The following is a 13,892-nucleotide window of genomic DNA, read 5'->3' as shown; positions in this document are numbered from 1 at the left end:
AGCAACCAACTGGGAATCAGAACCTCAAAATCAGTGGTTCTTAACCTTTGCTGCACAGTGTGATCACTAGGAGAGCATTTAAAAATCCTGATGCCCAGGCCCATAAAGGCACCATTTCTGGGTGTAGACACAGGATTGGTGTCTTTAGCTCCCAGATGGCCCCCTGCAACCAAAGCTGAGAATCAGTATCTAAACACATGTACTGGCCCCCAGCATCCGGCAGCTTTTTTTTTTTTCCTTATTTAATTGGGGGCAGAACTCATGGACACTCGACCACTGAGCTCCCACTTAAACCCTTTTTAAAAATTTTGTTTTGAGGCAGGGTCTCTCTGAGCTAGTAAGGTCATCCTCCAACTTGTGCTCTTCCTGCCTCAACCTCCCATGTAGCTGGGATTATAAGTGTGCAGCCTCATGCCAGGCCCCATCCCTCTGTTTAAACAGATTGTCCAATGTGTTCCTTCACTATCTCCTGCCAAGTTACAGTCAACCTAGCCTCTTGATCAGACTTTTCTACTAGTTTCCCCTTGTAGAAGAATTTTTCCAAGGACTGTCTTAGAGTTTTAGTGCAGCATTCTGATCATTGTAGCCTGAGGAACTGTCGACTCCAGACCTGGAAGTCTGCAGTCTCAAGTACCTTTGGAAAAAATAGCAGTCCTCCTCCTCCTTGAGTAGGTAGGAAGGGAGAGAGTGGGCTTGGCAGGGTAACTCAGTGGTAGAGTGCTTGTCTGGCTTGTATGAGGCCTTGGATTCTGTTCCCCAGCACCAGAGAGAGAGAGAGAGAGAACGACAACACAAAGTACCTTTACTGCTCTAGAAACTGTCAGTCCCCTGCTTCTCATATTCAGCACCCCCACCCCCAATAGGTGGTTTCTTCTTGACCAGATCCACACCTAGTTCCAAATGCTCTCTCCAGACCAGTCAAGGTTTGTGCTTCCAAGCTTTTCAGTAGGCTATGACAAGCCTTTTGACTCAAAGCCACATTCCTGCCTAGGAAGCTCAGGGCACATTCCATTGGGTAGGAAAGAGCAGTGGGCAAAGGAACATCTTACAAATCAAGTCATTTATGGCTCTGAAATAGGCACACACAGTTCTTTTACATGTTTTATTAGTATTTATGAAATGCCCAGTAAATGTTTTGATGGAAAATTGTCTCCTGGGCACCAGAAAGAATTCCACAAAGCGAGCATTTCCCACTTATACACACCCTGGTTTTCTTAAGTGCCTATCGTAGAGTGAAGAATTTCTAAATCAGAGATCTGATGAATCTTCAGATATTCTAACAAGTGGGACTTACAGAGTTGGAAGGGAGATGGATGGAATGAGTCCTGGGAAGGAGAGGCTCCTGCTGACTTCACGAGTTCAGGTCAGCATTATCACCTTAAGCCTTCACTGTCCTGTCTTGAGACAACAAGATGCTCTTTTGGCTCCCAGGGAGCCGAAGTTTTTCAGCACCTGGGACAAACTAGTCGTTAGTGAGAAGTAACCAAAACAATCACTCAGTGTACTTTTTTCTGCTCCCCTAACTTTCCAAATCATTGTGTTCATGGGATGGAAAGCGTATTATCCAGGCTGAAAATAAAGCATGACTCTGTGGGGGAAATTGGCTCTCATGGATGGCTTGCTGTCAAAACACTCCATGAGCTGCCTGGGCTGGAAGACTGCCATTTGTGGCCAAGACATTTAAATTAAAATCCCCAACCAGTGTCTGCCACAGGGCAGCTTGAGAGGTCAGCCTCAGCTGCACCACATGTCCTCTTGCCTTAGGTTCTCAGGTCAGGCTCAAGACAACATCCTGTCAAATCTGAAATCTGGAGATCACTGTTAGACTTTCAGTTTTATCACTATAGAGAAAACTCCATGGGCTGGGTGTGGTGCATGCCTATAATCCCAGCAACTCAAGAGGCTGAAGCAGGAGGTCTGCAAGTTTAAGGCCAGCCTCAGCAATTTAGTGAGGCCCTAAGCAACTTAGCAAGATCCTGACTGAAAATGCAATGTAAAGCCTGGCACAGTGGTGCACACCTGTAATCCCAGCAGCTTGGGAGGCTATGGCTAGAGGATCACAAGTTCAAAGCCAGCCTCAGCAGAAATGAGGCGCTAAGCAACTCAGTGAGACCTTCTCTCTAAATAAAATACAAAATAGGGCTGGGGATGTGGCTTGATGGTCGAGAGCCCCTGGCACAAAAAAAAAAAAAACCCGCAACATAAAAAAGGGATTTGGGGATATGTCTCAGCAGTGCACTTCTGGATTCAATCTCTGGTACCAAAAAAAGAGAGGGAGAGCAGCTCCATAGATTTGTGGAATTTGTCTGACATCTCTTAGGAACCCATTTCCCTTCCTTCTTACTAGCAAGGGTGAAAAAGGAAAAGTTGCCTTCACTCCTAGCAGTAATTTGATATAAAATGAGCTTAGCCCCTTTGATAATAATTAATTCACTCTATTTTTTTCTGATTACAAAGAACTGTGTAAATTAATGAGGCACTTTTCCTTCTCTATGTACTGAAATAAAGAAGGCCAACGTTCAGGATGTCCCAGACATAGGCTTTCATAACCTCAGAATTATAAACATCACCAACTTACAAACAGGATCATTTGAAAATTTACTTAAACTTCTTATACACTTAGTCTTTTGAATTTTGAACAATACATTTCAAATTTAATTTGTCAGTGATAGTCATCTTCAATCAACGACTAAAGCAAAATATTAATGTATTTTTCACAGTCCACAAAAGAAATTGAAAATAATTTAATTTGTTTAATCCTCACCATATCCCTGTGAGGTTGATACTATTTTTATTCCACCTTAGAGATCAATCAAGGAGATTAGTAACTTGCCCAAAGTCACATAGCAAGTGGCGGAGCCAGAATTCAAACTCTAGACCCCACACCCTACTGCTTCTCGAATTGTTGAGAAGTTCTTAAGAAGTATTTCAACTCCCAGTGCCCTTATCTTGAGAAAGTTGAGATTATATTAATGAGTCTCCTTTTTGTTTGGGAGTCAATTTTGCTGTGGCTTGTGGGGAGTGAGCTAGAGCAGAACGTGTCTAACCCTCCCCTCTGTGTGTCCAGGGCTGCCAGCGTATCGTGGAGGACTGGCAGAAAATCCTTATGGTGCGGTCCCTCGTGGTCAGTCCTCATGAGGACATGAGAACCTGGCTCAAGTACGCCAGCCTGTGTGGCAAGAGCGGCAGGCTGGTGAGTTCCCCCACCATGTGGCGGGTGCTGCGCCTGCTTTGGTTCTGTTCATAACCTGGCCTGTCTTGTTCTTAAGGCTCTTGCTCATAAAACCTTAGTGCTGCTCCTGGGAGTCGATCCGTCTCGGCAGCTCGACCATCCTCTGCCCACAGTCCACCCTCAAGTGACCTATGCCTACATGAAGAACATGTGGAAGAGCGCTCGCAAGGTCTGTACCCACGTCCAGCCACCAGGGTCCACCTTCAGAACACTCATCTAATCTCGCTGCCTCCCTAAAGGCCAAAAAGGAGCCAGGGTCAAAACCACCTATCCACAATGGCAGGCAGTCTCTTCCTGACTTCACCCTGTGAGTCACGGTCGAGGAGATATCTGCGTGCCTTGGCCAAACCAATGAGTGTGATCCAGTTTTATTTATTGGTATCCAGAAAGTCCTGAATCATAGAAAAAGCACAGTTTCTGTCCCTAAAGAGAAGATAGGCTGTTCAAAACAAGGGTAGCATATTTGTGAAAATAGACTAAATCTTTCGTAAGACCAATTTGGTTTCCAGACTTCTGGTCACCTTTGTATCATCAATTTGGATTCAAAAGCAGCAGCATGCAGGGCATGCTGGGAAACAGATTTGGCTCTTGGTATTTGTTTTGTTTTTGTGTTTTTTTTTTTGACAATCTCCCTGGGTGATGTTGGTGAATAACAAAATGTATGCCCTCGGGGCAAAACCACCTGCTTTGGCTCCCCCAAAGGAGAGTACCTATGCTGGCCTCCCCTCCCCACTGTGGTCCCCAGCAGAGCTGAGGCTGTGGAAAGAGTGGTTAAAACAGAGTTGTCTAGAGGGGCTGCGATTGTGGCTCAGCGGTAGAGCGCTCACCTAGCACGGGTGGATCCCAAGTTCGATCCTCAGTACCACATAAAAATAAAGGCATTGTGTTGTATCCATCCACACCTAAAAAAAATAAATATTTAAAATATTTAAATATTTAAAAATATTTAAAATATTTAAATATTTAAAAATATTTAAAAAAAAAAAAAAAAAAAAAACAGGGTTGCCTTTAGAAGGCATGCCCAAGAGTCCTCAGACTGGGCCTAGGATTTGGCTTCTGTGAATGGTTGGCTCAGTGTCGCCTAAAGTGGTATCAACAGCCTTCTCTAAGAACCTGGTCTTTAACTGGGATTTACCTCATTACTAATGGCCTGAGTTTCCTTCTAAAGTGCATATTTGGGATTTTGTTATTGTTGTTTTATTTTTCAAGCTATGTGAGCCTTTCAGGCCAGAGCATTTCTGATTCAGTCCTGACCTCTCCAAGTTAAGGAGAAAAACAGAAGGTGGTGAATCTGAATAGTCTGGTTTCCTTCTGTGTACAGCCTCCAAGTCTTTGACTGTCTTGCTGAAAGTGGCAGAAGAAGACTTTTGGGTGGTGACTTAATTCAGGAGTGGCTTCTCTCAATATATGCCCACGCCCAACTTCTCCACAGAATATGGCCTTTTCTTAAGAGACCAAGTTCTGGAGAAATTAAAAATTTAAAAACCTTTTTAAAGCTAGGTGCTGGGACTTCAAGCCTAGATCTGGCAGCATCACTTCTTCATGATCCAGGAGCTACTTGGAGAAAGTTTGGTGATTGTGCCTTGCTCTCCTGCACTATAAACAGGGTGGTGCAGCAAGTGGGATGTCCTGGGGGGAAGCAGACCCTGCCTGCAGGAAGGCATCAGGGACAGCTGGGTGCGTGATTCCACCGTGGAATCCAGAGATGGGAGGGCCATGCGTGAAATCTCACTGGCTAAGGTCCTTCCAGCCCACAAACCACCCAGACATAGTGCTCTCAAGAACCAGAGGACTGTGCCCAGCCTCAGTCCTGTGGGCCTGAGAAAGCTCTTCCAAGTGACTGTCCTTCATTCATAAGATGGAAAGAATCATTTTCCCCTCTTCATTTCTTTGGGATGGAGAAAAGAAGTTTTAGGTAGAATATATTCAGTTACTTAAAAATAAGTTAGTGGCACATAATTTAATTCTAGCAACTTGGGAGATGGAGGCAGGAGGATCACAAGTTCAAGGACACCTAAACAACTTAGCAAAATCCTGTCTCAAAGTAAAATAAAAAAGGCTGGGATGTAAGTCAATGCTAGAGGACCCCTGAGTTCAACCCCTAGTACTGCAAAAAGTATAAAATAAGTTGCCTCATGCTATGGAGTAAAAAGGTAGCAGATTCTCCCCTGCTGGATAAAATTTTTATCTTAGGCTTCACACCCAAACCCAGATTCCCCAGTTCTGGCTATTTATTTTTTTGTTCAGCTCTTTGTTGAGCTCCAAAAAGAGCTTACGCCCTGTCTGGATTGTCAGCAACACATAGTGTTTGGGCTCTAAAAAGCACCTGGCTTCAGAGCTCCTGGGGTTGCTTCTGCCTGCTTGACAGCCGCACTCATAGTCCCCTTTTTAGTGGCTGTCCTTTTTAGTGGTGCTTCCACTTTCATTTTGTTTTTGTTTTTAATCAGATGTAAATCTAGCCAGTGTAGGACTCCTAGAAGAAAACCTAAAGGACAGGTATCACTTCCCAGGTGGGGGAATGCTATGTAGTTCTTTTTCTAAGCTGTTGGTGAGAAGTGGAACTCTGTGAAGGCAGATGCTGTGGAAGACAGGTGTCTTATTCACTGTGGGAACCTGTATCTGTCCTGTCCTCAGGCATGAGCTGCTTGCTACAGGGTCATGTCATTCTAGCTTGGGGTCAAACCCTGTATCTTGAAACCAATTGATTCTGAGTTCTATAAACAAAAACAAAAACAAAAAAACTTCTTAAACAATTTACCATAAGGAGACCTATTATTCTTGGAAAAGTGGATTTTCCCCTTCTTGTATAACAAAGAACACATATCCTTTTTCACGTTCTCTCACATAATGTTTCTTCTCCTATGTTAGTGGATTTAGATTTTAACATTCTCCATATGAGCTTTAGACGTTTATGCATTTTGTCTCCATCCTAGAAGTCTGTTAAAAGAAGGTATAGACTGAATTTGTCAAGATGCTGGCAGGTCTGGGCACAGTGGGCTCGTGTAGTACTTCCGGATCTGAGGCCTGTGCTGCTCTTCCTGGTACAGCTGTCTGGTCCCTGGTAACTCACATGCCACTGCTCACTGAGTCAGACCCCATGGTAGCAGTAGAGGGAAAAGTAGAGGGGACTGCAAGAGGATTCTCTGAAGATTCTGTTCCCAAGCCCCCTGTCCCTGAGTGGCTGCTTACCTAGTGTCATCTTCTTCCACTAAACACTTGAGGGCCTTTACTCCTTCTCTGTTCTTATTCAGGTTCCAGGGGTTCCATCTGTTTTTTTTAAATCTGTAATTTTTGCCCTGCTGAAGCAGCCAGGGCACCATAGCTTTGTAAACAAATACCAAGGTTTTACTAGCCTGAGACAGTTTCCCATGAGTCTGATTCCCTCAGGGCAGTATATTGATAGTTAAGTAAGCACTTGTTCAGATCACTTCACATGAGTTATTATTTGGGATAGCCAGACATGTGGCTCTTCCAGGACTTGTTAAACTGGTAATTACAGTTGGCAGAGGAGAGCTAAGACTTAAGCTGAGTGAATCATGAATGTTCTGGAAAAGCCTGGCCCTCTCCCAACAGCATCCTGTGTCCTAGGGTATTCTGTTTGGTGTGGATTGACTTGTGTGCCTGCAAGCTTCTGCCACATGCCAAGTGGCTCTCTGTGCCTTTGTCCTGCCACAGATCGATGCCTTCCAGCACATGCAGCACTTTGTCCAGACCATGCAGCAGCAGGCCCAGCATGCCATTGCCACTGAGGACCAGCAGCATAAGCAGGAGCTGCACAAGCTCATGGCCCGGTGAGGACCGTCTTGCCCCTGCCATGCCAGCAGCTTCTGTAGTGAGGACACATTCAGGCTCCTTGGGGAGCCTATTGCCCATACCTCTCACCTTTTGCAGTAGGGATCCCAGGCAGCCATCAAATTGCGGTGCTCCATAGTCCCCACTCATTTTCCCAAGGTTCAGCAGCTCAAGGGCACTCAGCCCAAGTGCTATCCTCTCCTGGTGTCTGGCTTTAGGGTTAGACTTTTTGTTTTCAGGTGCCAGGTACACTGCTAATTTGAAGTGTGGATAAATTTGACTTTAGATAAACTGTTTAACCTCTCTGGAAGATAGGAAGAGTACCTGTTTCCTAGGGTGGTGTAAGGTGTGTGGCTTTATGGAAAGGCCACAGCGTGTCAAACACTGAGAGCAGTGCCTGGAGCACATCAGCAGGTGCAAACGCCAGCTGGTGCTGTCATCACCTTAACAAAGGGAGGGAGGGGGAAGAGTAAGGGAGAAGCCATAGGCAATCAATAGGAAAAATAACTCAACAGCGTTCCCCATGAAAATTGGATTTGGGCTAGATAGGTCCATGCAGATATACCTTTACCAGGTTCCTGGGTTATGCTGTCATTGCAACACAGAGATCAGAAGAAAAGATGGTACCTGAAAACCTGTTCCCAGACCCTGTCTCCTTCCTTCCACATGGTTGAACATTCTGCTGGTTCCTTTGGGTTGCCTCTTGACAGGGAGAATAGATACCAGAAAGGTGTTAAGACACCCCTGGCAGTTTGTTGTCCCCCTCAGGAGGGCTCTTAGGGAGAAGGAGCAACATGGGGGCTTGCTTCTCTTTTCAGGTGTTTCCTGAAACTTGGGGAGTGGCAGCTGAACCTCCAGGGCATCAATGAGAGCACCATCCCCAAAGTGCTGCAGTACTACAGCGCCGCCACTGAGCATGACCGCAGCTGGTACAAGGTGAGGGGGGCAGGGCACAGCCACCTGGCAGGACCCCTCAGCCTGGCCCCTGGGAGCCAAGTGACTGGAGCCTGTCTGTCAAGAGGTCCAAGGAAGTGGCTGGGGTTGTAGCTCAGTGGTAAAGCACTTGCCTCCCACACGTGGAGGCCCTGGGCTCAATCCTCAGCACCACATAAAAATACATAAACAAAATAAAGATACTGCATACATGTACAACTAAAAAATCAAAAAAGAAAAAAAAAAAAAGGGCCCGAGGAGCCTGCATTTCCCTTACACATTTCATTGATTCCTCACTTGAGAAGTAGGCATCGCACCGTGTCCTATGTGTGGCACTGGGCTGCTGCTGTCTTTTAACTTCTTAGCTGCTTGTTTTCCTAGGAGCATCTGGACACACAGTTAATCTCAGGAACTTTATCTTCCCCCTGGGTAATCTGTTCCTTCCCAGCTCCTTTCTGATCTCCATCCTCGGCTACTCCTCAGCTAAGAAATTAACTTTCTTTGTTTTTATTGGAAAGATCTGGGTAACATCCTGTTATATTACAGGAAACTTTTCAAAAGGACAAACAGAAATGTACAAAAGATGTGACTGGCTGGTACAGGGGAGTCTTGGAAGTACATCCTTGGCAAGAGCTCCATTCTTATTTTTTTAAATATCTTTTCCAAAGGGCCTCCTTCTTAACATAGCATATATCATCAATTTCTTTCCAGAATCTCCTTTACTTACTAATACTTTGTGAATTAATCCCTCTGGGGTCAAAACTTGCATCTGAAAGCCACAGAAGAGTTCACAATAAAAAGCTCTCCTTGTCTAAGCATGCTTCTTGATGATCCAAAAATGCCCCTTCTGTAATAGGAGAATTACTTGTCTCTCAAGGACAGCTGCATGTCAAAAGCCAAAGAAGTGAGTCCAGTGAGGTTTAGTAGGGGTCTTGCTGACTAGTTACTTATCATTCACCCTTTAGAAAAATACAGATCACAAAGAAAAACCTGCTTCCAGGCAAATTGGTTTTAGTTTTTAAAAGCATTTTCTAGTATGGTGTGCATGCCAGCATTTTGGTCTTGTTCACCTTGACCCCAGGTCAGTGCCTGGCACCTCCATATGTAAGAGGCATGTGTTGAATAAATGAAGGTCTAGGGAACTGAACTTGAGTCACTGTAGCATTCTAACTTGTCAAGTAAAGACTATGCTTAATTGGGAAAATGGGCACAGTTATGTTATCATCTTTAGCAGTAGACAGGGAATTTCCTGATTATCCGGAAAGTCCAACTCTTAGTGGATTATATTAATATGCTATTGTCACTGCAGAATTACAATACCCTGAGTCAAAACTTTGCCTCAGCCTCTCTGTACCATGCAGAAGTGGTCCTCCTTATACCTCTTAGTGTGTGCCTCCCCTTGCCCCCTGTCATGTGACTTATTAGGACTCACCACTCCCTAAATATGACAGCTGCCTCTCAACATCTGCTCTCTTAAATAATCCATATTGTCTACTTTAAAAACCAGTAAAGCTTCATTTTCCCACAGATGAAGTGGGCCCCTGGACTTAGTGTGACTGTTCCTCTTCCCTCTGCCTTGGCACTTGACCAGCCTTCCTGCATTTTGCTCCTGCACGTGCCCTAAACTGCAGGCGTGTCCTTTGCTTGTTTCCTGTGGACACTGCTTGCCCTCTGTGCGCCTCTGTCCTGTTCTTCCCCTTGCGAGGAAGTCTTCTTCTTTACCTGGAAGGTTTAAATGAAAACTTCCATACATCCATCACTTTTGGCCTCCTCATTTGTGAGTCTCTGACCAGCTGAGTGCCAGGCTTTCCTGTTGCCCTTTTCATTTGTCCCAGTCTGTGGTTCTCTTAGGTCATGCTGGCTCATCTGTCCGTGTCTGAGCTTGTGCCATGATCTGGGAATGCCCATGAGCTCAGAATGATCCTTGCACATCAGTCCAGAACCCCGCCACTCATCACAGCCATAGGTTCTCTTCTCCAGAGCCTTAGAGATGAAAAATAGAAAAAAAGCTGGAAAACTAAAGCTGTTGCTCACAGCCCAGTGTCTACCCCTGGCTCTCGCCCTACCCAGGCCTGGCACGCATGGGCAGTGATGAACTTCGAAGCTGTGCTACACTACAAGCACCAGAACCAAGCCCGCGACGAGAAGAAGAAACTGCGTCATGCCAGCGGGGCCAACATCACCAACACCACCACAGCGGCCACCACTGCTGCCACTGCTGCTGCCGCCGCCAGCACAGAGGGCAGCAACAGTGAGAGCGAAGCCGAGAGCTCTGAGAACAGCCCCACTCCATCCCCTCTGCAGAAGAAAGTCACTGAGGTGGGCTCCCCTCTCCTCCTGAGGACCAGCCAGGCGTAGCCCTCTGAGCAGTCCAAGCTCAGTGGAGCCCGAGGCTTCTCTGAAGTGCGAGGTGGAGCTGGATGCCCTGCCTGGCCACCTTCACAGTAGTGCAGGAGACCACACTCTGCTCTGAGGGGCTGTCATGGCCTGTGCTGGAGAATGAGCTCCTTCTCTTAACTGTGCTGTGCCTGTTTGGGGGCAGCGTCCATCTGCAAGTCCACTCTGAGGACAGGGCCTGGGGGATCATCTTTGCCTGTTGTCTTCCCTTCCACCTTTCCTTGGGCTGTCAATATGAAATGCACCAAGGTAGCCATCAGGTCCAGAGAACAGCACTCAAAGCTGCAGCCCCACCCTCTGCCACTCTGTTCAGGAAACCACCATACCCCAAGACAGTGACAGTTCTGACACAGTTGCCATGTTCCAGGCACCAAAAAAGGCTTTCCATGCACAACTGGCTGAACACTCAACTGCCCTTTGAAGGAGGTGCTTTTAGTATGCACCTATTCCCACTATCCAGATGAGAAAGCTGAGGCAAAGGGCCAGGGATTCAGCTCAGTGGTAGAACACTTGCCTAGTGTGTGCAAGGCCTTGGTTCAATCTCCAGCACCACAGGAAAAAGAAAGCTGAGATAAAAGTGTCACTAACACATGTGTATTCCAACAGGATTTATCCAAAACCCTCTTGATGTACACTGTCCCGGCCGTCCAGGGCTTCTTCCGTTCTATCTCCTTGTCACGAGGCAACAACCTCCAGGATACACTCAGGTATCAGGGAAGGGGAGGGTGAAACTCTGGAAGATCCTGCTAATGATGGGACACCCATGTCACACATCCAGGTCATCTAAGCCCTCCCCACTCCAGTCAGTACACCCAAGCTCGGCTCTGGGCCTTTCTCCACCTGTGGGTTGAGGAATGATCACTGGCCGGGTTCCACTTAGGAGGATGGAACCTGCAAAAACCTAGAAGTGGAGTGAGGGCTATCTATGTGGTTTACTACGTAGGGACCAAGGCTTTTTTCATCACAACATTTTTAAAATCCTCCTGCAAGTCTGAACAGTTGGCCCAAACCGATTGTCAGTCCAGAGGCTAGTCATGACAGGCACAGCCATGGCCTCCTCATTTGTGAGTCTCTGACCAGCTGAGTGCCAGGCTTTCCTGTTGCCCTTTTCATTTGTCCCAGTCTGTGGTTCTCTTAGGTCACGCTGGCTCATCTGTCCGTGTCTGAGCTTATGCCATGATCTGGGAATGCTCATGAGCTCAGAATGATCCTTGCACATCAGTCCAGAACCCCGCCACTCATCACAGCCATAGGTTCTCTTCTCCAGAGCCTTAGAGATGAAAAACAGAAGAAAAAAAAAAAAGCTGGAAAACTAAATTTTATATGACTTTTCATTTGTCTTTTCCAGAGTTCTCACTTTGTGGTTTGATTATGGTCACTGGCCAGATGTCAATGAAGCCTTGGTGGAAGGGGTGAAAGCAATCCAGATTGATACTTGGTTACAGGTGAGGGTGGCCCAGATTCTGTCTCCTGTGTTCTCTTGGAACCATGCAGTGGTCAGAGGGGCAAGGCAGTATGTGTTTATAGTATTAAGAATGCAGGGCTGGGGCTGGGGTGCAGTGACAGAGTGCTTGCCTAACATGTGTGAGGCACTGGGTTTGATCCTCAGCACCAAATAAAAATAAACAAACAAAATAAAGGCAAGATGTTCATCTACAACTACAAAAATGAAAAAAGAATACGGAACTTAGACCCAAAGTCTAGACTACATATACTCTTTAGTTTCTTTTAGAGAACTGAAAATAATGAACCATTTCAGAGCTTAAAGTATCAACCAAACAAGGATCAATCTTCATTTAGAAGAATAACTAGAGTTGTTTCCCTGCCTCACATGCCACATACTGTGACTTTTTGAATACCAGGTTATTCCTCAGCTCATTGCAAGAATTGATACGCCCAGACCCTTGGTGGGACGCCTCATTCACCAGCTTCTCACAGACATTGGTCGGTACCACCCCCAGGTATGTGGAGAACCTGGGAAGTTTCTCATCTAATCACTGACCTTTGATTTGATGGCCAGCCTTTGAGAAACACAAGTACAGGAACTGGGAGCTAGGTGCTCCACCCAGCCCTAGGAAGGTCTACTCAGCTAGTAGTCCCAAGGACCCAGCAACCATCCTGAAAAGAAAGAGTCTCCTCCAGATGGAGCTCTCCTTTGTGGTAGATTCATGGTGCTAATGTCACCTTCACCATGTCTTTTGCCATTCTCCTTAAAACCTGCATTGGTCTGGGTACAGTGGCAAAGACCTGTAATCCCATCTACTCACTGAGGCAGGAGGATCACAAGTTCAAGGACAGCCTGGGCAATTTAAAGAGGCCTTGCCTCAAAATTTTAAAAGTTAAAAATAAGGCTGGGATTGTAAGTCAGTGATAGAGTGCCACTGTGTCAGTCCCCAGTACAGGGAAAACCCCTCAGGCTCCTTACATGTGTCTCTTACAAATGTTCCTGTTTGCTTCAGGCCCTCATCTACCCTCTGACTGTGGCTTCCAAGTCAACTACAACAGCCCGTCACAACGCAGCCAACAAGATTCTGAAGAACATGTGCGAGCACAGCAACACCCTGGTCCAGCAGGCCATGATGGTGAGTCCAGAGCCAGCCAGGTCTTCCTCACCATGGAACCTCACACTCCCTGTCCCACCAGATGCGTCCCTTCAATTCTCCAAGTCAGACTTCCTGAGAGTGTTCATCCCTGATGCTTTTCTTTCCCCGCTTTGATCCAGGTGAGCGAGGAGCTGATCCGGGTAGCCATCCTCTGGCATGAGATGTGGCACGAAGGCCTGGAAGAGGCATCTCGTTTGTACTTCGGGGAGAGGAATGTGAAGGGCATGTTTGAGGTGCTGGAACCTCTGCACGCTATGATGGAACGGGGCCCCCAAACTCTGAAGGAAACGTCCTTTAATCAGGTATGGGATGGAAAGCACCAAGGACATGATTCCTTTCCCTCTATCCTTTCTTCTGCCTTAACACAAGAACTCCAGTAGAGGTCACAGGGATTAAAAAAACACCAGAAGTTAATTGTCTCTAAGTTTCAAGAACCTGCCTAATTTTGTTTCTTTTTTGTACTGGTGATTTAACACAGGAGCACTTAACCACTGAGCCACATCCCCAGCACTTTTTATTTTTTATTTAGAGACAAGATCTCACTGAATTGCTTAGAGCCTCCCAAATTGCCAAGGCTGGCCTCAAACTTGTGATAATCCTGCCTTAGCCACCCAAGTTGCTGGGATTATAGGCATATGCCACCATGCACGTGGCACTAGTATAGCACAGTGCTGAATTTTTTTCTTTCTTTTTTACTTTCCTTTTGTTTAATGGTGCAGTGCTGGGAATCAAGCCAAGGCCCCTCATGCATGCTACACAAGCTCTATCACTTAGAACACTTCTAGCTCCTCCTGAAATTTTGTTTTTAAAATTTTTTAATACCTTTGTTTGTTTTATTTATTTATTTATTTATTTATTTATTTATTTATTTATTTAATGTGGTGCTGAGGATCAAACCCAGGGCCTCGCATGTGCTAGGCAAGCGCTCTACCTCT

At 46.0% G+C, this 13,892-nt stretch overlaps 1 protein-coding gene across 1 annotated transcript in view; it reads left to right on the top strand.

Moving 5' to 3' along the window:
* The window catches only part of Mtor (mechanistic target of rapamycin kinase), a 123,897-nt gene that overhangs the window by 87,575 nt on the left and 22,430 nt on the right, over nucleotides 1–13,892 (top strand). The window contains exons 35-44 of the mRNA XM_005317451.5: nucleotides 3,068–3,193; nucleotides 3,270–3,401; nucleotides 6,908–7,023; nucleotides 7,843–7,960; nucleotides 10,028–10,276; nucleotides 10,961–11,061; nucleotides 11,703–11,799; nucleotides 12,217–12,315; nucleotides 12,814–12,936; nucleotides 13,077–13,259. Of these exons, the coding sequence (XP_005317508.1) occupies nucleotides 3,068–3,193; nucleotides 3,270–3,401; nucleotides 6,908–7,023; nucleotides 7,843–7,960; nucleotides 10,028–10,276; nucleotides 10,961–11,061; nucleotides 11,703–11,799; nucleotides 12,217–12,315; nucleotides 12,814–12,936; nucleotides 13,077–13,259 (1,344 nt within the window). The remainder of the gene's footprint in view (nucleotides 1–3,067; nucleotides 3,194–3,269; nucleotides 3,402–6,907; nucleotides 7,024–7,842; nucleotides 7,961–10,027; nucleotides 10,277–10,960; nucleotides 11,062–11,702; nucleotides 11,800–12,216; nucleotides 12,316–12,813; nucleotides 12,937–13,076; nucleotides 13,260–13,892) is intronic.

Source organism: Ictidomys tridecemlineatus, chromosome 11, assembly GCF_052094955.1.
Source record: "Ictidomys tridecemlineatus isolate mIctTri1 chromosome 11, mIctTri1.hap1, whole genome shotgun sequence".
Taxonomy (NCBI): Eukaryota; Metazoa; Chordata; class Mammalia; order Rodentia; family Sciuridae; genus Ictidomys; species Ictidomys tridecemlineatus.
The sequence above is the reverse complement of the archived record's forward strand: the minus strand, read 5'-3'. Positions and strand labels throughout refer to the sequence as shown.